At 47.1% G+C, this 24,495-nt stretch overlaps 1 protein-coding gene across 2 annotated transcripts in view; it reads right to left on the reverse strand.

Moving 5' to 3' along the window:
* Nucleotides 1–2,995: 2,995 nt before the first annotated feature.
* Nucleotides 2,996–24,495, reverse strand: part of LDB3 (LIM domain binding 3) — a 57,625-nt gene continuing 36,125 nt past the window's right edge. For both annotated transcript variants that reach the window (XM_063085055.1, XM_063085045.1), the window contains 6 exons: nucleotides 23,105–23,250; nucleotides 16,347–16,767; nucleotides 14,818–14,998; nucleotides 14,105–14,225; nucleotides 9,618–9,733; nucleotides 2,996–5,260 (listed from right to left, as the gene is read on the reverse strand). In XM_063085055.1, coding sequence (XP_062941125.1) covers nucleotides 5,171–5,260; nucleotides 9,618–9,733; nucleotides 14,105–14,225; nucleotides 14,818–14,998; nucleotides 16,347–16,767; nucleotides 23,105–23,250 — 1,075 coding nt within the window. In that variant the 3' untranslated portion in view covers nucleotides 2,996–5,170. The remainder of the gene's footprint in view (nucleotides 5,261–9,617; nucleotides 9,734–14,104; nucleotides 14,226–14,817; nucleotides 14,999–16,346; nucleotides 16,768–23,104; nucleotides 23,251–24,495) is intronic.

Consider the following 24,495-nt stretch of genomic DNA (forward strand, 5'->3'; position numbering starts at 1 on the left):
TCCCATAGCACTCACTGTCTCTAATTCTTTTTTTTTTTTTTTTTTCGGCAGCTGGCCAGCACAGGGATGGAACCTTGGACCTTGGTGTTATCAGCACCACGCTCTAACCAACTGACTAACCAGCCCCTCTACTTCTATTGATTAGGCATTACTTGTTTATTGCCTGTCTCCTCCCTTTCACGTGTAAGCATTGCAGAGCAGGAGCCTTGTGCATGTTGTCATCCTCCATACCTACAACATAGCCTAGACACTCAGGGAATGTTTGTGGCATGAAAAATCATACTTCACACGTTGTCCAAATGGTTTAAGTGTGTGAGTATAACATTGAGAAAGATTACATGACATTGGAATTGGCCTGGGAAAGCCAGAACTTGGGAAAGCCTAAACCAATACTTTAGGCAGTGTTTCCAAAATGGATTGTCATATTCTGACCTCACATAAATGACACAGGTTTCTTTACTGAGGGACTTAGAACTTGGCTTGCTTAGATGTGTCGTGAGGGGCCGGCCCATGGCTCACTCGGGTGAGTGTGGTTCTGATAATGCCAAAGCCACGGGTTCAGATCCCATATAGGGATGGCCGGTTGGCTCACTGGGTGAGTGTGGTGCTGACAACACCAAGTCAAGGGGTAAGGTCCCCTTACTGGTCATCTTTAAAAAAAAAAAAAATAGATGTGTCGTGAATCTCTAGAGTGAATCGCATATGTGGCTATCACCCAAACTTATTTGATCCAGAGCCCATTCTTCATGCCATGTCTTCATTATTAATGAGTCTAAGTCCAGCTCAAAGCCAGCATTATCCTGTAGAGCAGCTTTAAGTAGTCAAAACATTTCTTCTTAGAACTAATCTCACATATTTTAGTTAATTATCTGTTTGGCTGATTCTGATGCACTAGCATGTAAGTTCCATGAGAACAGAGCTTCCTGTCTGCTGCATTCACCTGTCATGTTCTCAGTGTCCACAGCAGCACCTGGCACTTAGCAGGTGCTCAATAGATATTTGTTGAAATAATAAATGAATGAGCAAATGAACAATTTTTATTCTGTCTACAAGTCCTCAGTGAAGAGGGCAGAAATTGTAGTACAAATTAATTATACCAGATTCTGATGCATGTGGTTCATATTTCTGGGCTATTTGTGTAGTATTTATTCTCACTGCTGGTTTTCCCAATGGATTTTTTTCTGGATGGGCAAGGTGGAAGTGTTAAGAAAATGAAACAGGAGTGAAGGCCTTGGGTTCTGACCCCATTTTACTGGCGATAATAACAACACTTATATTACAATTTTCTTCCAAAACTTACTGCATTTTATTCTCAAAGTATCCCTTGGAGGCAGGTGTTATTACCTTCATCTTCAAGTAGATAAACAGACTTAGAGAGATTCTCCCAACATCACTCAAGTGGTATTAAATCAGCTTCAATCTAAACCCTGGCCTTACTGTGTCAAAGTCCATGTTTATTCTGTGACACCGTATGCCTCCCTAGCTGGTCGTGTGCACTGAGGAAGCCACTTCCCCATTCTGGGCCTTAGGTCTCGCATCTAGAAAATACTCAGATGATCTCTTAGATTCATTCCCACTTTAAATTCTGTGATCCTATAAACCGTTTTTTCCTCCATCATGTATTTTTTAAATTATCATAGCTTTAAAAAATAATAAAATAAGATTTTACTTCCATTTGTAATGATACAGATCTTTCAAAATCTGATTCAGGTGCTAAAAATCAAATATATTATTAAAAATTTCCCTATATTTTAAAGCAATGCATAGAAACAATACTTTTTTTTTTTTTTTTGCTGGCTGGCCTATATGGAGATCCAAACCCTTGACCTTCGTGTTAGCAATGCAGTGCTTTAAACGACTGAGCTGACCACCAGCCCATAGAAACAGAATACTTCTAAAAAGAATGTATTGGTTTTGTTAACCTCTTAATTATTTATTTTAAAAAATGCAATGAGAGGATTTTACTCTGAGCTTATTTGAAAAAAAAAATGATATGGAAGCAAATACAGCAACTTTTCTAGAAATAAAGCCATTTGGAGCAGAATAAAAACAAACAAATCTGAAATATTTGACCAGCAAGTAGCTAAATAAGCAAACTTTTCCAAAATAATGCAAGGCAAGGCCTGGTAGTCATTTTACTATTTACCTGGTAAATTCCTTTTGTATGCAGAATATTTGTATTATTCACATATCTTTATTTAAACAAAGTGATTGAACTGCCATTGAGCAGCAGAGCAAGTGAGTTGTGTTTCCTCTCCGTAGGCATTTTGTTTTGTCTCAAATTTTTATTTGTGGCCATATTTAGAAGTAAGCTACTTTTGATGTCACATGAAAAAAAAAAAAAACTTTACACAGAAAACTGTTTTTGTGCATCCTTTTTTGGGTTTTATTTTGCTAAAAAGTAGAATTCACACTGGCAAAAAAAAAAAAAAACATGCAAAATATTTTTTGTGCACACCTCTAACACACTATATTCCACTTCTAAAATCTTACTGAAAAAATAAAATAAAATTCCCAAACAACAGTGCCTAGGCTGAAAAGTTAACATTATAAAAGCTAGATTTCTGACACAAACACTGCAGATAGAAGTCACTCAGTTGCAAAAAGTTAATGTTTATAAATGTTAATGTCAACAATGAGTAGACAAGAACTGTAGATCCAAAGTGTACTCCCCATCATGAACTATTAAAAACTGTGTTTGATGTTGGAGCACATCTATGATGTTAACTTGAACTAAACACAACCTTAATCCCTACACTATGCCAGACTTACAGACACTGAGTGAACCACACTCAAAACTACCTACCTTTCCTGCTACCTTTTTTCATTTGTTTTGGTTTTTGGTAAATAAAAAAGTCCCTCAGAATCTACACTAGCTCTGAGATGTGGGAAAACCAATTTGATAAAGAACTGTGGTGAAGATATATTTGAGATATTTCACTTTTCTTCTTAATGATCATATACTTTTTAATGATCGTGTGTGTGTGTGTGTGTGTGTGTGTGTGTGTGTGTGTGTGTGTGTGTGTGTGTGTGTGTGTGTGTGTGTGTGTGTGTGTAAAACCTTTAAAAAGAGATCTTGGAAATTTAACTCTAGAAAACTTTTCTTTCTTTCCTCGAGACCAATCCCTGATATTTAATAGATTGTTTTTGGAGAAAACCTGCCTAGAGCCTTTCTGAACAGTCAGCAAACTCCTTGTCCCTGTATATTTGAACTTTCCAAAAATAACAGAATGCTCTAAGGTACTTGTTTGCAACTCCTGACAAATCTCGAGGCAGTCCCAGAAGATTTACTCTGCCTGGTGCTTTGTAATCACTTTCTCGCCGCACTGAAGGTAAAGAAAAGCCCTGTGGTAGGCGCACTGTTTATATTCCTCCTTGGTGCTCCCTGGGGAGGCTGGTGGATTCACACTTGGAAAAAATATGGGCTTCCTGCTAGGGACACCGCTAGCTGCTTCCTTCTATGTCAGGAAGAAGAGACACCCTTAGGTAGAATACTGGTTCCCTGGAAACCTCAGTTCTCAGAAGAAAAAGAGTTCTAATGCATTCCTATAAAATATTTCAAGCTTGCAAAGAGAAAATCCAAAACAGGAGTAGGAGAGAGTGGCAGTGAGTTGAAAGACTGCCTAGTATATGTGCTGCCGAAGCGAGCACTGAAAGACTGCCTAAATATTGCACTCAAGTGCCTAAACATCCACACAAACTGCCTGCTTCAATGCCGTTTTCAATGAACATAATAACAGTGCTTCCGAAAAGGAAAGAGACTAAATAATTTCCAACCTCAGAAACTAAGCTTCTCTCTTTATCACCAAACAGCTTTAAGATGCTTATCTAACTCAAACTACCACTAATATTGTTAAAGAAGTTTGAAAGCCCAATTCTATTTCAATAAACAGTTAAAGGCTAGATCAACTCAGCTCATACATTTTCAAAATATTGGCCAAAATGGCAAATGCGTACACATACTCCATCTTTTCCTTCCAGCAGTCAACATGATTGTGCATAACTGGTGCTGTCTTTAAAGGAGCACACAGAAAGATGGTGCAGATCTGAAGGTAGGAGGTCCTGCCAGCTTACAAGATCTTACTGAGGTTGGCAGAAAGTAAGGTTTCTCTTCCCCACCCAGAGACTGGGCATGTTAGCCTATTCCGCCATCCTTTTCCGACACGGTCTCTCTCTTCTTTTCCACAGGCCACCAGGCCTGTTTGGCAGAGCATGGCGGGAGGTGGGGAAGACTTCATAAGTGAGCAGTCACAGTCACAGGTGGGGATGAAATACATGCACAGGACTGGATGCTCATGCTAATGAACCTCGTAAAGCAAAACAAAGGCCGAACACAACCCAGAGTCTTTTTAAAAATTTCCTCTCACACACTGCAAAGCAAGCTGAAACACCCAATTCCACTTTCCCATCACAACTCAAAAAGGAGCTAAGCCTCCTGGAGACACTGGATGGTTTAAACAGAAAGAGGGTAGCTGAAGCGCCCATCTTTACTCAGCTGTCTGCAGTGTGAGCCCGCACCCTTCCCGGAGCCCTGTCAATTGCCCAGTGGCTCCCAGAAGACATCTCTGGACGTCTGGGCTCCCTTCAGAACATGTCAAGTTTGCTTGCAGTCCAAAGTCTGATGTGCAGAGGTAGCTCCATGACGCTAGTAATGGAATAACACTTCCTTTTTTGGTGAGGAAAGCCCAATGGGTCTCAGCTAACAAGCTCTTGGCTATGGCTCTAAAAATACCCTGCAGCCAGTACTGTTTGGCACTCCACTTTGTTTGCCAGAGGAACTCTAAAGAGCTTTGCAGAACACTCTGGATTCTCCATAACTGCTCTGAGCTCTGTCCTTATTCTGGTGACCACAGGGAAGTGTATCACTTTGGGAAAGTTGCTTTTTCTTTTTCACTTTTGAGTTCTCGGAATTCTGTCTTAAATGTCTGAAGTACAATTTCAGTCTTGGATTAATTACTAGCTGGGTTAGAATCTTCATTTGGCTTCTAGTCTGAACTACGCAAATACACAATCTGTGTACAGAAGAAAGGACTAAAATTATACCTCAAAAGGCCTCAATCGCTTCCTCTCTTCTCCCTTTCCCCCTAAAAGAAACATCAGCCTCATTGAATCCTTTGTTGCCAGCAGCAGGAGCAGCCTTGGGCGTCTTCTGCACGGACACCCTGGCTCCCTACACGTTGATGGCGTGTGCGTGCTTCTTGCACAGGGGCTTGTCCTTCTTGGAGTAGAACGGCTGCCCCTCCAGATTCACATGGCAGACCTGGGACAGAGAACAGACGAGTGTGAGACAGGGCCTTGCAGCCCATGAGGCAGGAGGATATGAGCCAAATATTTCATGTGCCCCTTTAAGAAAAAGCGCTGTCACACGCAGCCGGGAGAAAAGGCAACAGACTGTTCCTCCCCACTAGGAATTCTTAAGGACTGAAGCAGTGTAGATGGCTTGAACTATATAAAAATCAGTCGTCCCAGAGAAGAATGTGGAATAAAACTCAAATTAATTTAATTAAATTTAAAGGAATAGAGAAAATGTACATGATGAAGATGACCAATTTATGCTATCCAAAATTTATGAGGAACCAAAACAAGTTCACAAGTCAGTATCCACACAGAGGATTAACATCTAAAGAAATATCATTGGTAAACTAAAAAACGTGTCAGAAAAGATTATCCTCACTGAGAACAGAACTGAGGTTACCAGAGGTGGGAAAGGGGGATGGGGAGTTAGGAGGAATTGGTAAAGGGCCATAAAAAATGATTACATTGTATAATGCTGAATATACTAATTATTCCCATCTGAGCATCATATATTGCACACAAGTATTGATGTTACACTCTATACCCCACAAATATGTACAATTAAAAAATGTTTCAATTAAAAAATAAAACAAAACAAAATGAAATACTGAATGAGACAAAAAAAAAGATTATCCTCACTAATAATTAAAGAAAAAGTAAATTAAAGCCTCCCTGAGCTACCACTAGACACCTGTTAATCTCACAAAATAAATAAAACAGAAAACTCAATGGTTTGCCACCTTTAACCTTACATGACTCTAGCCAAAAAGTGAAAAAAGTAATCAACTAAAAATCAGCAATGCCATATGCATATATTGAAACAACACACTGTACCCTACAAATACGTACAAATAAGTGTTTTTTAAAAATCAGCAATGCCAAAAGGGAGTGAGGCCTACTTGTGCACTGCCAGGGCCTTGTGAGTGAGCGCAGTGTTCTGGAGGGATGTGGCAACACTGAATGACAGCATAACAGCATACCCTGTAGCCCAGTGATGCCACTCTGTAGAACTTCATCTTGCAGAAACAACTCGATGGAACAAGAAAGCAATGCGAGCTCAACTAGAAACTGAAAACTACTAAAAGTTCTCTCACTAGGGAGATGATTAAGTAAATTTTTATGGTGCATTTTTCTAATGGAATGTCACCATGAAAAGAGATAAATCAAATATGGAAAAGTATATGCAGGGAAATATTATATGAAAAAAAGAGACAAAATTACATGATGACATGACAACATATGAATGCATATTGGGGCTGGAGACATCCCAGAAAGAAGGGAACTTATTAGTATCTGTTGAAGCTACTATGAGTTAAGCAGGATGCTAGACACTCCATCATACATACACTATCTTGTTTGGTTCTCACAAAACATTATGGCATAGGTACGCCTTTCCCCCATTTCGCAATTGAAAAACTAGGGCTCAGAGAGCCCAAATGTCTTTCTTAAGTCACAAACCTAATAAGCTGTAGAGTCGGGAGTCCATTTCCAGGTCTATAAGACTCCACTTATGCTAATTTTTTCCACACCCCATGTCAGAGAGGTACTGTGTTTACTTGAAACTGTTCTGGGCTTATGCGTTTCTATAGAGGTAGTCCTCTGAATTTGTTGGACCACCAATATGCAGGCTGGGCCCTCGGTGGGCAGTATGCCAATATGTCAGAGTCAGCGGGGGAGTCTCATTGGCTGGGATGGGCCCCAGCCTCAGAGAGGGCACTGAGGGGTCCTACTGGGGAGCAGCACTGGGAGCCACATCTGGGATACTAACAGCAGGAGGACAGTGCAGATGGAGTCCCCACATATGGGTAGGCATGGGGATAGTGAAATCATCTTCCCAGACTTCATTTTACATGCTTTGGACGTGAGAGATACTGTCTTATTCTGTTCGCTAGTTGCTCGTGTCTGCTGGCTTTGTTTTCCTTTCAAGCTTCTAGATTCCTTGAAGGTGGAGACTTGTTCTGGGGTACTCCTGTACTCCCCCAACTCGAAGAATATTTGACAAACTGAATTAGCCTGAAGAATGTGCTATCCCGAGATTTAACTGATGAAAAAACAGCACATCAGCTGGGAGAGCTAGTCTGGATCTTCCTGTCTTACTAGGTTGGGTTTGTTTGTTTTTGTTTTAGTTTTTTAAGTTATAGGAAAATGCATGTTCACTAAAAGTGATTTGGAAATATAAAGTGATAGAAAGAGGCCCAAAAATAGTCCCTCAAAGTTTTCTAATCAAAACATTTCTTCCCAAAGAATAGCATCATGTTCCATTTTGTTAATCCTAATGGGGCAGGAAGAGCCACACAGGGCTGTTTGGAGGAAGACCTAATGACCTCCATGCTGATTCTCCAAATGACAGGATCCGCCTACTATCTTTGGACACATCTGTTGGCAGTGATATGGTTCTGTCACACCTGACTAGACTCAATCCTCGGGAACTTATTTGTAATATCAGCCTGAACCACTCTGAGCTTTACTGCTTTTCTGGTCACTCTAGGACTTGTACTGTCATGGCTCAGCTGAACACCATGGGCTTTTTTTTTACCCACGCTCACCTTTGCCACAGTTCCCTCTCCATACAACACAGACCTTTCATCAGCCTGCCCTTGGAAAACAGGATTCTGTGCGACTGTCTTCCTGGACCTTCTCCAAGTCTCTTGGATCCTTCTAGAAGTTGGGTAACCAGACTTGCAGGCAGTGCCTCAGGATCAGACAGGCCATGGCTTGAATATAAGGGTCAGAGAGCCCTATTCTGTGCCTAGCTGAGCCGTGGCTCTGCAGGAGACAACCCCAAAGCCAGTATACTTACACCACTTCCCTTTGTGGAGGGGATACCCTTATCTACTTAAAGGACCCCAAAAGGCAACTAGAGAATCTGCTCAAAGAGATGGAAAATCAGAGTGTTAAGGGGCTGAACTATGTCCTTCCCCCCATTTATATGTTGAAGTCCTAACCCCCAGTATCTCCAGCCTACTCAGTGCAGGGACATAGCAGTGACCTTATTTGGAAATAGAGTCTTTGCAGATATAATTAAGATGTAAGTTAAGACGAGCTCATAGCGGAGTAAGGTGGGCCTTTAATCCAACATGACCTGTGTCCTTATAAGAAGAGGAGGAACACACAGAGACAGACACACACACAGAGGGAAGACAGCCATGTGACTATGGAGGCAGAGATTAGAGTTATGCAGCCATGAGCCAAGACAGGCCATGGATTGCTGGCAACCACCAGACATCAGAAAAGAGAGCACAGCCTCCTGTCAACACCTTGATTTTGGACTTTTGACCTCTCAAACCGTGAGAGTATAAGTTTTAAGCCACCAGTTTGTGGTACTTTGTTATGGCAGCCCTAGCCAACTAAGTCACAGTGATACTGTATGATGCATCCCACAAATGGAGGGTGGAGACGAGAAGTGCAGAACCAAAAGCGTATGGCCGTGAACTTCATGACTAGAGGGGTCCTATATCCTCAGCCTATAAAAAATTATTCGTTTAAACTGCACAGATATTTCAGACATGCCTAAAATTTACCTTGAGCAAATCTTGTTAAAAAAAAATTGTAATAGCACATGAGTTTCCCCAAATAAAGTTTAGTCAATTATAGATCGACATTACAGGGCTTTAGCCGCGATGATTATTTGCCACCTCTAACTCCATGTCTACACGTTGGTGGGCTCACTATCACGTCCCCACCCCAACCCAAAGCCTTTGGAAGGAAAATGCCAATCTCATAGTAAATGTGACCTGGCTGTTCAACAGAAATGAATTACACATGGTTAATAGTTGATCTAGGGCTTATTTCCTGGCAGCTACATATCAAGAACAGGACCACTTAGGAAAATAAAATCATACTCCATCTTGCTTTCTAAAGTTTCTATCAAGAGAAACTTTACCTCCGCTTTTAGGATTAGTCAATAAACTCCAATCCAGTGTTCATGGTGGAAATTTGGGAGAAAACTCTCAAATCACTTCATTGTATCTGAAGCAATATACAACCATAGGAGGCCACCTGCCCCTCTTTTAAATCCAAACATCATCTGTTTCTCCTGTCTAGTGAGAGCAAGCTGGTGAGACAAACTGCTGTTATGCCAAATCCTGGGACTCTTTGCTGTCTTTAATGAAATGGAAAGTAACAAAGTCATACCGGTTCATAAATAGCTATTAGTAAGAAAACTGTGACATATCAAGGCATCATGGTTTTGCCAGCTTTTAAAAACCACCGGAACATAAGAACGCTAGAGTTGCAAGGGATGTAGAGGGTTGGTCATCTGGCCCCCACTTGCTCCCTCTTGCCCCCTATCAGAAAGTGAGAACCCCAGGCTAAAAACATACTGCGCAAATGAAGCAGGTGTCATGCCAGGTATGTCCCAGGGCTTCAATAAACTTGTCACCAGCCTCCACAGGGAAATCGCAGCCATGACACTTGGTGCTGAACAGGTTGACGTAGTCTGAAATGAAAGGCAGAGTGAAAGCCGGGCAGCCGGGCAGGCAAGGAGGAGCATCCTGGCCACATCAACCCAACGCCAGGATAACCCCCGAAAATCACTGGGCTGGGGGATAGTAGGTAAAATCTAATTAAGTGTTTGTCATCTCATAGACAAAGTATTCAGTGCCCCCCCTTCCCAATAATTTGTGCTGATGTTGTGCAGGCTCAAGCTTAGTCACCACCTTGTGCTGGTTTGATTTGCAAACACTTTCTGGAATTGTCATCAACCTTCTGCAGGGTGATCGTCCCCTCCTCCTCTGTCACCTCTGATAGCCCAAACAGATCAATCCCCCAAACTGAAGAAAATCCACATTTCCCAACAACTATGCTTATTTTGGAAAACTGAGGGTCCTTAACATTTTTAAGAGTTACAGAATGTTCTTTGCTTGGCTATTCTTCTGTCATTGAACATTTGTGTTGACAACAAATTTTCACTACTATGAACAGTATTTGAGTTACTTTATTGGGACATGTCCTCCTTCCCACATCCCCAAGGAGATAATACTAATAAATATTATTTGTATAATGATTTGCAGTTTACCAAGCCTTTTCACATAGATGGTATTGTTTACAAGTACCTCAGCACCTTAGTTTTCTTTGTAATCCCAGCACAATGCCTGGCACATCATCAATACCCAACACATAGGCAGTGAATGAATGAATCAATTGATCAGTATATCAATAAAAGAACCTAATTTTCACAACATCCCTCAGATCTTCTTTTTATTTTATTTTATTTTACTATTGTTTTGTTTTGTGGCTGAATGAACTGAGACTTAAAGAGGTGAAGGGCCCAGCCAGAGTCCCATGGCTGAGGCACGGTGGGTCAGGTCCTGCTCCTTCACACAGCAGCTGTCCTGCCTGGGCCACAAGGGCAGCAGTTCTACCACACTCACCCTTCTAGATTCTTCTAGAAAAGCTCAATCCCCTTTAAGAAGCCTTTATCCCTCCAAAAGTGTCCTTGTCTCTCCACAGCTCTGCCACACTTGGCTTTTTAGTTTTTATTTATTTATTTGTGTGTTTATTTATTTATTGTTGTTTGCTGGCCAGCACAGGGAGTGAAGCCTGGTCCCTGGTGTTATCAGCACCATGCTCTAACTAAACTGAGCTAACTGGCCAGCACAGTTGGCTTCTTCTTACAGTAATGCCCTGCCCATCTCCTTGTGGACAGTACGTCTGTTCGTTGTCTCAGACCACATACTAAAAGGCAGTGTGCTGTGGGGTTCACAAACCTGGTCTCTGAAGAAAGAAAGAGCTGGCTTCCAATCCCAGCTCTACTGAGGAATTGTCCAAACCTGGGGCAAGTCACTTACCTTCTCAGGGCCTCAACTTTCTCATCTACATACGGGAGTAATTACAGTACCAAATTCATGGGGTGGTTGAACTGTTTAAATAAGTATATGAAGTACTCAGCACGAACACACTCAAAAGTGCTGGCTCTTACTTTGAAAGTCTTCATAAAGGGAGAGAAGGAACCATGATTTGAGTGCCTACTATGTTTCTTACTTAATCCTCATGGCAGCTCTATGAAGAGATAATAGTCTCGTTTCATTTATTTATATATTTTTTGGCAGCTGACCAGTAACAGGGATCAAACCCTGGACCTCTGTGTTATTAACACCATGCTCTAGCAACTGAGCTAACCGGCCATCCCTAATGTTTGCATTTTAAAGACAAAGAAACTAACTGGAGAGCTTCCATCACACAAGGAGCAACACCAGGCTTGACGGACTCCAGAGTTCTTCCTCCTTCCATGACGTCATGCTGTCTCCAGTTCCTTATCTATCTGCCATTAAGCTTTGATAAGCTACACTTATCTCTTGCATATTTTTTCCAAGGTATGCCTTTCCCTTTTGGGCTTAATTATAGTTTATCGTGCAAATGCTTTTATAGATCACAGTCCATCAATTTTGTCTCTGACAGAATAATTTCTTCAGTACACTGAAATTTATCGCCCCACCAGAGCTAAGAAAACATTATTCTGCTTCCTTTAGAAAGTTCTGGCAGGTTTGTGGTGCACTCTGTGCTCTGCGGGAACTTACTAGTGTCAGGTATAGGCTAACCCATCTCCACGTGAGGGCTAACCCTGCACCCCACTCTGACTTCGCTCTCACCACTCCCGGTGGGTCTCCAGGTGCCCTGGACTCTCTCTTACCCCTCCATGCCTCTGTATAAACCAGGTCCTGGGCTTGGAAAACCCTCCCCATTTTCTCTACTTGAATCTCTGCAGTCCTTTGGGCCAGGCTTTCCTTCTGCGAAGTCTTCATTCCACACCCAACCAAGAAAGATAAGACGACCTCCCTGAGGGCTTCCCTGGGCTTCGCTCCTTCATCCATGCATTCACCCATCCTTTCACTCCTTCATTCATCATCTCTTGAGTGTCCATGTACACGATGCTGGGTTTACTTGAGGTTTTTGGGGGCAGAGACCCTGCCACGCCCACCTCTATGCTTAGCACCTTCCACAGGGACTGGCACAGAGTACACATGTATGATGGATAAATGATGAACTGACCAAGAAGTGGTTCAAACAACCTTATCAAACAATGACTCCTCATGTTGGTTTTTCACAGACTAAGATCTTAACAGTGGCTTGAATCTTTTTCTGGAATGTCTAGTCTTACCTGCTGACAGGGTTTTCTGTTTTAAACTTGATTCTGTATGATTTGGAGAATTGCTACTTTGTTTTAAAATTTGGTAGCATGAGTCTGACTCTAATCATTTTTTTAAAAGTTGGCAACTTTCCTCGTTTATTCTATACAAGGAGAATGTCACAGGTATTGAATTAAGTTTGTACGTGGGCCTTTCCCACCAGGAGCATAATCTATCTCCTCATTTATTTATTCCTTTCTTTATTTCTCCCTTTAAGTCTTTCTAATTTTCTTTGACTCTCTTATGTTCCAAATCAAATTAAAATCCTTGTATTTAATAGCTTCTGTTGTTATTGGAAAAGAATTTCCATCCATCACGGATGCTCTGTATTGAAAAAGGGCTTAGTGACGTTCTAGAGCAATGGTTCTCAAACTATAGAATCACATGGAGGGTTTGTTAAAACACAGATGGCTGGGCTCGACTCCCAGACTTTCTGATTCACCAGATATGGGTGGGGCCTGAAGATCTGTATTTCTAACAAGTTCTAAGATGATGTTGATGTTGCTGGCCCTGGGACCACACTTTGAGAAATGTTTCTGATTCCCAAACCTAACTGAATATCAGAATCACCTGGGTAGGATGGGGCACCTCGTGAAATTCTGCTTCTGTAAGTCTGGGGTAAGTCTGGGTTTTTAACTTGTCTCTAATTTTAAAGCTCCCCAGATGATTGTGATGCCCTGCCAGGCTTGGGAACTGCTCAGGTGCAGGTTTATCTGTGAGGGGCTGACTCTCCCACCTCTCTTATTTATATGCACATTTTAGATAAAAGTGTCAGCTCATTGTTGCAGCCAACTGAAGTCTTTCTGAGTCTGGACCCTGTCATTCTGGCTCAATCTGCAAATTTGACAGGACTCTCTTCAGTGTCTTCTAAGTTGTTGATAAAAATGATGACAAGATGCCACAATGAGATATTACCTCACACCCACTAGGATGCCTCCTATTAAAAAAAAAAAAAGATGATAATAAGTGTGAGTGGAGATGGGGAGAAATTGGAACCCTGTTCGTTGGATTATAAAATGGTGCGACTGCTAGGGGAAAAAGTATGGAGATTCCTTAAAAAATAAAAAACACAAGCGTACTTAAAAAGTTCATGGAAAAATAGAATTAAAAGATAATACAAATATTCCATGAACTTTTTGCAGTATCCTCATAGAACTACCATATGATCCAGCAATCCCACTTGTGAATATATACCCAAAAAAACCAAAAGCACAGTCTTGAAGATATATTTGCACACCCATGTTCATAGCAGCATTATTCACAATAGCCAAGAGGCAGAAGCAACACAAGCATCCATCGGTGGAAGAATGGACAAACAAAATGTGGAATATACATACAATGTAATATTATTCAGCCTCAAAAAGAAAGGATCTAACTAAATGGGCATTTGTGTAATGTTAGCACGATTCTGCCATTAAAAACAAAAACAGTGCTGGCTGGTTAGTTTAGCTAGTTATAGCGCGGTGTTACAACACCAAGGTCAAGGGTTCGGATCCCCTTACTGGCCAGTTGTCAAAAACAAAACAAAGCAAAACAACAACAAAAGAAACCAAACTCTCCTTCTAGAAACAAAGGCCTCCTGGTGGTCAGGTGTAAATGGACATAGGCAGGAGTTAGTTCTCTGTGCCTGCCTCTTCCTCCAGACTCAAGGGCCTCGGCACATCACATTGCAGCCTTCCTACCTTTTTCGCAGTAGGGCTCCCCGTCCTCCATGTGGAAGAGGCTGTTCCCAAAGGGCTTCTTGCAAGCTGCACAGACGAAGCAGGTAGTGTGCCATGTCTGTCTCAGGGCATGCATCACTTCCTGGGGGAAAGAGCCTGAGCTCAGAACAGAAGGGTACAGGGGAGAGAGGGAGCTGAGCTCGATTACCCCACTGGGCCCCACCCACTGCCCGAGCATCCCATAAGGAACAGGGCAGAAGAGCCCAGGATGCAGGCCTTGGACATGTCAAGGAAAGACCCGGGAGCGGCAGAGGAAGGAGTTGCTGGGCGCCAGGTTCTACGCATGCTTACATAAGCCATGATGCTTAATCTTCCCATTACACCTGGGAGGGAGACACTGCTTATTACTGCCATTTTACCAAAAGGGCACTGAGGGTCAAGGCCACATGCAGGTGAGTGGTGAGGTCAGGCTATGAAGCAATAACTTGTTTGCAGAAGGTCTGCCACCACTTCATGCTGTGTGGCACAGATATATAATCATTTCTTGCTTCAAGTTCATTTGCTCCCTAATTTATTGGTGGCAAACCAACTCCCTTCTAGGATAGAAATGGAGTTGCTTTTTCTCTGTTACCAGCAATTTCTTGGCATCCTAATGGCATGGCAAAATCTTGGGGGCGGGGGAGGGTTGCTCAAGGCTAGGAAAAGACAGGGTCAGAGGAGAGCTGCCCACTTACCCCCATGATTTTGGTGTTGCACTTGGCACAGAGCGGGGCAAAGAACTGCTCGTAACACCGCTCGCAGTAAACATTGTTCTGCTCCTCCACAAAGCACATGTCTGCCAGGGAGGTCTTGCAGTAGGCACAGTTGAACTCCTCTGGGTGCCAGGAGCGGCCCATGGCTACTAGAAAAGGGCCCCTGGAAAAGCAGAGAACAGCATCTACTAAGGCAGACTCCCATACTTGGAACCAGATATTTCAAGAACCCCAACAAGGTTCATACTTTTACCCAATAACCCTGACTTTTGGGACTGTTCTAATGAAATGATGTAAAATTCAGAGAAAGCTCCATGCTGAAAGGTGTTCATTGCTGCATCACTTATAATAAAGAGAATTGGGAAGCAACCCAAACATCCACCAGTAGAGGACTGGGTAAGCATATTTTCTTTTCCTTTTAGGAATTTATTTTTTAACTGAAATGTATTGGTTGTATGTATTTATGAGGTACAGAGTTATATTTTAATACACGAATACAATGTGTAACGATCAAATTCATCATCACAAAACTTGGTCATTTGGGGTAAGCATATTATGGAACTCAGTTGACTGTGACAATTATAAGAGCAATGCTGATGATGCCGGTGGTTAACCTAAGTGCTTACTCTGTACCAGGCCCTATTCAAGAAGAATTTTCCATTTCTTAACCTGTCGAATTCTCACAACAATCCCATGATGTAGGCACTATTACGATGACCATTTTCAGATAAGAATACTGAGGCACAGAGAGGTAAGGTAATGTGTTCAAGGCCATAAGGCCAGAACTGATAGACCCAGGATACAATCCTAAATAGTCTTGTTCTGGATTAGTAGTCAGAACAGTGGTACCATGAGAAAATTTTTTGAATTCTAATTTTTACTTTTCTGTGTTTTCTAATTCTCTAATGAGAATATGTTACTTTATTTTTAAATAAAAGTGTATTTTTCATGTATATAAGTTCACACCACACACACACGTGCGCACACACATACTCCATATGCGAAGCACACCACCCATGATCCCTGGCTTCTAAGCGTGAAATGACTTGCTTTCATTTACATGTGGCAGATGCCACCAAAGCCCTGAGAAGCACAGGCCTGTCCATGGGAAGACCCAGAAGCAACCCTAAAGGAAAGCTGGGTCAAAACCTACACTGTCAGCCAGCTTGCAACATGCCCAATAAACCTACTGACAACAAGACTGGTGATTCCCAGAACCCGGCCTTAGCCCAAGGGGGAGCTCCTGGCACTGGGCACCGTGCTGGGAGCTTCACCCACTTACCTCATGGAATCCTCCCAACTCCCTGGGGAAGTGGGTGCCGCACAGGTATGGAAGCTAAAGTTCAAAGAGGGTCAGACCCGATGGCAAGCCAGAGCAACCTGGGGCTGCCCTGCGTGTAGCTTTCTCCCTACTGCACCTTGCCCCAGGTGCCCCCTCCCTGCAGGTCTCAGACTACAGGTAGGCACCCACGCCCCCACCCTCCCAGCACAGGGGCACAGCTGGACCATACCGGATGACACTGTTGCAGTGGCCGCAGAGTGGAGTCCGGCTGCTGGCTGGGAAGCGCTCAGCCCTCTGGACGGTGCCCCTGGCAAGTGGGGACACCTGGGGACCTGTCGGAGTGTAGGCCGGGGCTCCTCGGTGCAGGGTCTGCTTGCTGATGGAGGTGGTGCTCTTGTCAGGGGCAAACTTCTGGGAGAAGCTGTCATCTGTTACCCAGGGGGGACGGCTGGCAGGCTCAGCAGGGCCCCCACTATAGGACGCTGAGGGTGCAGGGTTATAGTTTGGGGCAGGTGAGGGGGCATAGGCTGGTGCTGGGGAGAGAGAGTAGGTGGGGGCAGGAGAGGGGGTGTAGGCAGGAGCTGGTGAGGGGGTGTAGGGAGTTGAACTGTAATTGGCTCCTGGGGAAGGGCTGTAGGTAGATGCAGGCACTGTAAGCCAAAAATAGCCAAAGAAAAAGGTGTTAGAAATGCATTCCCCCAGGTTCCCCCACCGCCCGTCAGAAAATTGCAAAAGGTGGCTTTGTGGCTTTACTGTCAATTCCATTGTAGCAGTACAATTCCGTTTTTTTATGGGAGACGCATTCCTGAACTTCTTGATGCCCCAGATTTTAATGTGCAGCAGGGAGCCCAGGAAGATAAAGCGCAAGCGCAGCAGAGCCCTCCAGAGCTTGGACCGGCTGGGAAAGGGATTCAGCTATAAATAGCTGCAGCTGTGCAGGGTGGGGCTCCACCAGGCCTTGGCTGCCAAGGCCTGCCTAAGCGGGGTGGGGGGTGTGTGTGCCTGGGCCAGGAAGAGGGTGTGGGTGGGAGTGGGTCAGCTGGGCCTCGACTGGAGGATACCTTCAGCTTTACATTGACTGGTGATTTGACATCCGCAACGCTTCAATCGGTATGTGGCATGTGTCTGCAGCACCTGGATCTAGTCCAGCCTTAGGACAAGACAGATGACCGGCAGCTGGGTTTTCAGGTTTGGATTTCAGGTTTAGCTACTATAGCTTTCTTGAAAAAACAGCTTGGCTTGATTTGTATTAGGGGGAAATTCCATTTCGGTTTGATTGGGGTGGGGGTCTTGAATGAGTCATTCAGAGCAAGCCTGGGCAGAGAAGATAGGGGGCCCTGTTCCCCCACATCACTTTGGTGGAAAGAGTGTGTTTGAGTGACTGTCTAGAGGTTAGCAAGGAAGTCAGAGCATAGGGAAGAGAATGGGCCGCCCCACTTCTGGAATCCCCTCCTCCAACTCCCTGAGAGCAGAAAAACTTTTTGGGCTCATGATACAGAAAGAGTATTTCAGCTGCTTACTCAACACCCTCTCAGGCCTGGGCCTTCAAAACCCAGTCAGGCCAGGCCCAGCTGTGTCCTGCACACACCATCCAGCTGGCCTCCTCTTCCAGCCAGGGAGGTTCCAGAAGCCTCGCCTCCGCTCACAGTCTGCAGTATGGAAATAGACCTCATTCCCCCACCCCAGGAAGCATGTCTGGGCAGCCTCCCTCCTCATTCTGGAGTTCGTCCTGGGTGGGATGGACTGTGCTGAGGCAGCTCTCAATGGGCCCCAGAGTGGAGAGGAAGGTCTTTCTCAGGGCTCAGGACCCTGGCCTTGCCGTGTGGTTCCCCTGGGCCACCTTGCGTGGCCTGTGGCCAGCTGCTCCAACTCTTCTCCTTCTACTCCCAGATGACCTGCCCTTCAGAGCTGGGTAACATGGAAATCCCTGTGCTGGGGTGGGTAGGGACCAAGCCTCTGTTATTGGAGATTGATGGAGTAAAACCCTTCACAGCCCTGCCCTGGAGCCATCCTGCCAGTTTCCAAAGGTGAAACCTCCATAAGGAATCTTCCTCCCACTTACTAAGGGGGTGGATTAGGTACATAACAGATCATCTGAGTCAGTCAGCACATTATCCCCCCAGTACACTGGAGGTCACTGAGGCTCAGACAGAACCAGCAAGTGGCACAGTGAGTCTCCAAAACCATTCTTCCTATCACCCCAAGCTGCCACTGTAAAGAACATGAGTCCAATTTCCAGAAAATTTTGGTGCACCATGTCATTGAGGAGTCATTTTCAACATGGAGGAGACCCCATGCTCTGGCATGTAGCACAGTCATCAAGAACCCTAACTTCAGGTCTCAGCTCTACTCCATCTTGGCTGTGTGTCCTGGGGCAAGTTCCTTAGCCTCTCTGGGCCTCAGTTTCCTCATCTACAAGTGGCAATCATAATTCTTAGTATCTCACAGACTATTATGTGGACTGAGGGAAAGTAAGAAATATAATGTGCTTAGCCTAGTACCTGGCACAGCGTGTCACTCAATGTGGGGGAGGATGGGAAGAATGGTGGCACCTGGGTCTCAGGAGCAGGTTGTACTGTCAGCTCATGACCTGGTGGCCACCTGGGGAAGCCAAACTGTGGGGAAGGGAGGAAGGGGGAGATGTGACACCCTGAAGTCAGATAACCTGGGACTGAGTCCATTCACTGATGGTACAATGCGTGACATCCCTGCCTACCTCACAGGGTGTGTGGGGACCTACTGGAGTGACATAGTGCATGCATTTCATAAATGTGTAAAGCCCAAATTTGAGATGTTGTCACCCTCCCTAACAACCTTGCACAGGTTCCTAGTTCCCAGGAACAGAGGGTCTCAAAATACTGGGGGCAAAGGGGATTCCAGGAATGCCACCAGGGAGGGGGAGTGGGAAGAGGTGACCTAGCAGAACTTCAGAGCAGCTTCATTCCTCCCTGTTATACATAAGGGGGTTCTTTGCAAGATTTCATTTCCTTTATTTTTTTTGTAAAGCACAGTTCTTTGCTAAAAGGGATGAAGAAAAGCCCTAATCCCGTGCTGTTCAATCCATAGCCCTGTGAGGCCGTTGAGCACTTGAAATGTGGTTATTCCCAACTGAGAAATGCTATACACACACCAGATTTTGAAGAATTACTTCAAGAAAAGAATGTAATACATCGCATTAATAACTATTTTAAATTGATTATACGTTGAAATGATATTTTGAATATACTGGGTCAAATAAAATATATTAAAGTTAATTTCACCCGTTTTCTTTTACTTTATAAAAATTAACTACTAGAAAATTTCGTTCTATGGGCGGGTGCTGCCCTCATCCAAACAGTGGCTACCCAGTATCACCTGCTTCCACATGCCAGGCTCTTCATGTGGTTTATTTCTGTAATGCTCCCTGCAATCCAAGGAGGCAGATGATATTTGCAATCCCATTTTACAGATGAGGGATTGAGGCTTGGAGGACTTCAATGACTACCTCAAAGTCATAGAGCTAGTGAACTGCCTAGCTGAACCTGAAGCTCGGGCAGCCTGACTCCAGATCCTCTACCTACACATTCCCCAAGGCGGCAAAACGGGCATTCAGCAGGCCCCTTCCAAATAAATCAGGCCCTTGCCCACCTTCCCCGCTTCTTCCAGCAACCTAACGCTATTCCCTCTGCTTGAAGTCTCTTCCCTCCACCGGAAGGCCTTCCGGACCCTCATCCACCCCGCTTTTCTAACCCCCCACAACACAAGGGTCTCACAGAAGCAGGCTGGAATCTGGACCCCAGTTTGGCTACTCCCCAGCCGGCCGGGGCTGCACCCATCCAGAGAAGGGCCCTTCCCTTCCCCCGTGGCCCGGCAGCTCTCCTCCCCACCACGAGCCCCACGCCTAGCCGGGGACAGAGGGGGCAGGCGGCGGCTCCTTCCCGGTCCCCTTCGCTCTGCGCCCTTCAGCCTGGCTCTCGCCGTGCCGGGAGAGAGAGACTTGACTTCCCGTCTCGGAGCCCCGGGGCTGTGGCTATTCCTGCGTGACGGAATGAAGCCGGTCCAAATTAGAAGGTGATATTTCATCTCTAATTGGCAAGTTCAAAAGGCCCCTATCGCACTCGGGGCCCGGGGAATGTGTAATTAAACAAGGTGATTTCTGACTCACTGCAGGCCGGGTCGGCTCTCCGTGAGCGCCTGGCCGCCGCCCAGCCCGCGGGCCGACGTGGCCGTCCCCGGCCCGCACGCGGGGCCCCCGCGCCGCCGCCCCTCCCGGGCCTCAGGTGCTCAGGGGAGCGGCCGCCCGGCCCCGGCGCCAGCGATAAGATCAGGGCCGCGAACGCCACCCTCGGCCCGGAGGAGGCCCCGCGGGGAGCTGCGGCCGGGCCCGGGGAGCCGGCGAGGGGCGGTCGGGCCCACACTCCCCGCTTCGCCCCGGGCCGCCTGCCAGCCGCCCCCGGAGCCCACTCGGCAGCCGGGCCTCTCCGGGAGAGGGAGGTGGAGGCAGGCCGCCTCCCTCCCTCCAGGCAGGAATGAGTTAACGTCTGCGCCGCCTGGGAACGGCGCGGAGGCCCGCGGCTCCCGCACGTCTCGCCCGCCTGGGCCCGGGCCGGGGAGGCGGAGGGAAGAGACGCAGGGCGGGCCGGCGGTGCGCGCCCCGGAGCCCGGCCGCCCCCTGGCGGGCCTGCGACGACGCCGAAGCGCGGGGCCGCCCCGGAAGGTGCCGGAAGGGCCTGCCCGGGAAGGGGCGGAAATGCCTTTTTCGCGCCGCGACCAGGTCGCCCGTCCACGCCCGCTTCGCCGCCAGACTCCGTCCGGCCTCTCCCCCGAGGTCCCCGTGTTCGCGGGGCGGCCGCCTCCGCCCTCTCCATCTGCGGTCGTTCTCCATCGCAGCCCCTTCCAAAATGCTACACCGCCCCGCGCAGTTTTAACCGCAGAACTTTCTGTCCCTGCCCCTGAAGGGACAGAGAAGGCCCCCCTCTGTGTGCCAGGCACTGCATTGCACCCCCAGAACACGAGGTGTACATAGGATCGCCCCCGTTTGTCAAATGAGAAACTCAGGGCTTGGAGAGCGGAGGTCCCCTGCCTCAGGCGCCCGCGGCCGGCGCGGGAGGCCGTCCCAGGCCGGAGCCGCTTTGACCGCCCTCACTCGGCAAGCGCGGCGTCGCCCCTGCGCGTCAGGTCCCAGCTCCCCAAAGCCAGGCCCTTCCTGACTCAGTCCTCGTCTTATGTCCCCTGAGCTCCAGCCACAGAGAAAGAACGCCCTGGGGTCTCACTGTGCCTTAACAGGGCGTGCTGAGCAGAGTTAGACTTCTTCTTTCTACCCCGTGGCTGCTTGGCCAACTCAGACTCCTGCATGACACAGAGAAGCCTTCTCTGTCCCCCAACCTCTCCTTGAGGATTATCTACCTCGTTCCCAAACAGGTCGTTAATTTCCTCGCTGCATCAGCTTTGCCATACGTAAAAATGGTGTGCAGGCGTCTCTGCGTCTCTGGATGGATGTTGATAAAAGGGCAGGCTGTGCATGGGGGCGGGGGGGGGGGCAATATATGGGAAATCTCTATTTTCCGCTCTATTTTTTAAAAATAAAATATGACCGATAAGGGGATCTTAACCCTTGACTTGGTGTTGTCAGCACCACGCTTACCCAGTGAGCTAACTGGCCATCCCTATACGGGATCCGAACCTGTGGCCTTGGTGTTATCAGCACCACACTCTCCCGAGTGAGCCACGCACCGGCCCTTCCGCTCTATTTTGCTGTAAACCTAAAACTGCTCTAAAAAGTGAAGTCTATTAAAAATTTGTATGTGTGTAATAACTTTGAGGGGAAAGAAATGTTTGTAAATGGAAAATCATTATTGCTTCCCTAAGTTCAAAGTGGCTTAAAGATACATATGTTGAAAGTATCATGCTGTAAATGAAAAGGGTGTGCCCGCCTAACATCCTCCCTCACTCACCCGTGGAATAGGCACCAAAGGACCACTCTGAGAACCCTGTGACCCACTGCCCCTGTGTGTGCAGCTGCCAGAGTACAGACTGCACAGCTCACAGCACCCCCCGCCCCGTGCTCCTCACCAGCATCCGAGCATTCATTTCCTCCTTCATTCTCCAAGCCTGTGCTGAGCGTCTCCTCTGTGCCAGGCCTGAGACAGGTGCATACAGTGGAGAAAATCCACTATAGCCCTGCCCTCCTGGAGTTCAGAGGGGATGATGACCAGACTCAGGGACTGGATTCTGGGAGCCCTCTTGTGGGCATGTCCTATAGACCAGGGCACACAGGACCATCCCCCAACCTGGGAAAATACCTGCTACAGAGCCTTTGGGATCCTTGAGCAAAGGCTGGCAGGGGGAGGTGGGCTGTATGCCAGTCTGAGAATTATCCCCTGGGCTCAGGGAAGCAGGCCCAACTCTGCCTAGGAAAGCCGGGGACGTGGGGCTGAGCCCTCATCCCTGCAAGGGGCCTCTGGGCACTGATGAGAATGAGGCACAGAGAGATGGAACAGACAACCATGAGTTCTGCCTCTGCTGGCCCTGAGCTGGCCCCTCTAATTCATATGTGCTCCCCATGCCTCAGGCTATCCTGTCTCAGCTGAGGAAGTCCAAGACCAGATAGGTCGAGCAGCTTGCCCAGGGTCCCACCAGGATGCAGTAGGTCTGTCCAAAGCCCAGGTGTTTTGTTATAGATGCCTGTAACTCCGGCTTGAGCTGGGCCCACAGTCATGTAGGAACAGCTTCTCCCCTCTGATCCCTCTTCCCTCACCTTGAGCCTGGAACTCTCCAGACAGGAACGTCTCCTTCCTGAGAGCTAAGAGGCTCTGTCCCTGCCTGGCTCCCCAAGGCCAGATGCAGGCTCCCTAGGATTCTGGCTCACAACTGGGGGAAAGAGGGCTGAACCTTGCTGGTAGGGCCTTGCTGACCACCATCCTTCTGGGATGAGCAGACCCCTTGCTCTTCCGACTCCCAGAACTCATGCCCAGCCTAGGTAGCCTCCCCTCCTACTCTGCCTCTCACCTGGCTGGTAGACAGAAGGCCGGATGCTGGCAGTGGTGACAACCCGGGGCTTGGATGAAGGGACAGATGGGCCTTCGCTGTAGCTGGTATGGGCGGTGGGTGCTGGAGAGGTGGTCGCTGCAGAGCTGTGGGCAGAGGCCTGGGGCCTGGAACCAAGTGGGGAAGAGTTACAGCAAGAAGGACAGCTCCAACTTGGCCCGGGGGCCTGCAGCCATGGCAGGTTGGCTCCCCAGTCTTCAGGAGCCTCTGGGAGGAGGAAACCTGACAGAGGCATCCCTGGGGAACTGCCAGAGGCTGTGAAGGAAAGACCGAGGGGGGCTTCGTGGGGAGGAACATGCTGCTTGGGTGGCTAGTGCCACTGCTTTTGGAAAGAGGGAGGAAAGCCACTAGAGAGACAGGAGGACGCACAGCAAACCCATTGCTCCCATGGGACTGATGGGGGCAGAGGCAGGAGAGAGGAAAGAGATGGACGTGGTCAGAGCAACCCCACCCCGCAACCTTCTGGGGCACCTCACAGTCTCAGACCACCTGGCATCCTCCACCTCCGCCTCCCCCTTTCTATTGTTGCAGAAGGGAGTAGCAGAGTCTCAGGTTTCTGGGCAAGAATGCCCCAGGGAGGGCTCATGGGAAGCCAGGAGGCCCCAACAGCTCCCCGCAACACACACGCATACACACACACTGAACATCTCTTGTGTATAGAATTCCTGTTGCCCTCTTCCCGCTGGCTTAGCTGGGAGAGGCCTACAGCAGCCTTTCCTACCTGTGGCCCAGGGACCAAAGAGGTGTCCTCGTTCATTGCCCTCAGGAAATCCTGTACTTGGCCTCTCCTCTTGGAGAGCTGAAGGCTCCAAGAACTCCTGGGGTTCAGCAGCCTGTTTAACCTTGTCTGACCCTGTGTTTCCCAATTTCATTTGTTTGTGAAATCTTTTTCTTCATTGAAAACTGATGAACACCTTACAGAATACCTCTCTGGTGTCTCCCTGCATGGCCTTTTGTATCTCTCAGATCCCAGAGGAGACCACATGACCACACCCAGGGAATATGGGCCATTGATGGGGGTGTTAGAGAAGCGAGCCCCTGGAAATACACTGCCTGTCCCCCCACCCCCGGCCCATGGCATCCTGCTTTCTTTCCACCTGTTCCTCATGGGCCTCTAGGGTCTACCCTTCCCTGCTGGGCAGAGTTGTAGGATAAGGGAGTGCCCTCCTCTCTAGGCCTCTGGGAGGGAGGTGGCCCTGGGATAGGAACCTGCCACCAAGCTCCTGAGTGGATCCAGAGGGGCCAGTGCGGTGGCTCCAGACAAGACAGAGGTAAAATGAGCCTCAAAGAGCCAGTGTCCCAGACCTAGGGCTGTGAAAACTTGCCCTGTCAACTTGCCAAGGTTCTGATTG

This window comes from Cynocephalus volans, chromosome 2, assembly GCF_027409185.1.
Source record: "Cynocephalus volans isolate mCynVol1 chromosome 2, mCynVol1.pri, whole genome shotgun sequence".
NCBI classification, from domain to species: domain Eukaryota; kingdom Metazoa; phylum Chordata; class Mammalia; order Dermoptera; family Cynocephalidae; genus Cynocephalus; species Cynocephalus volans.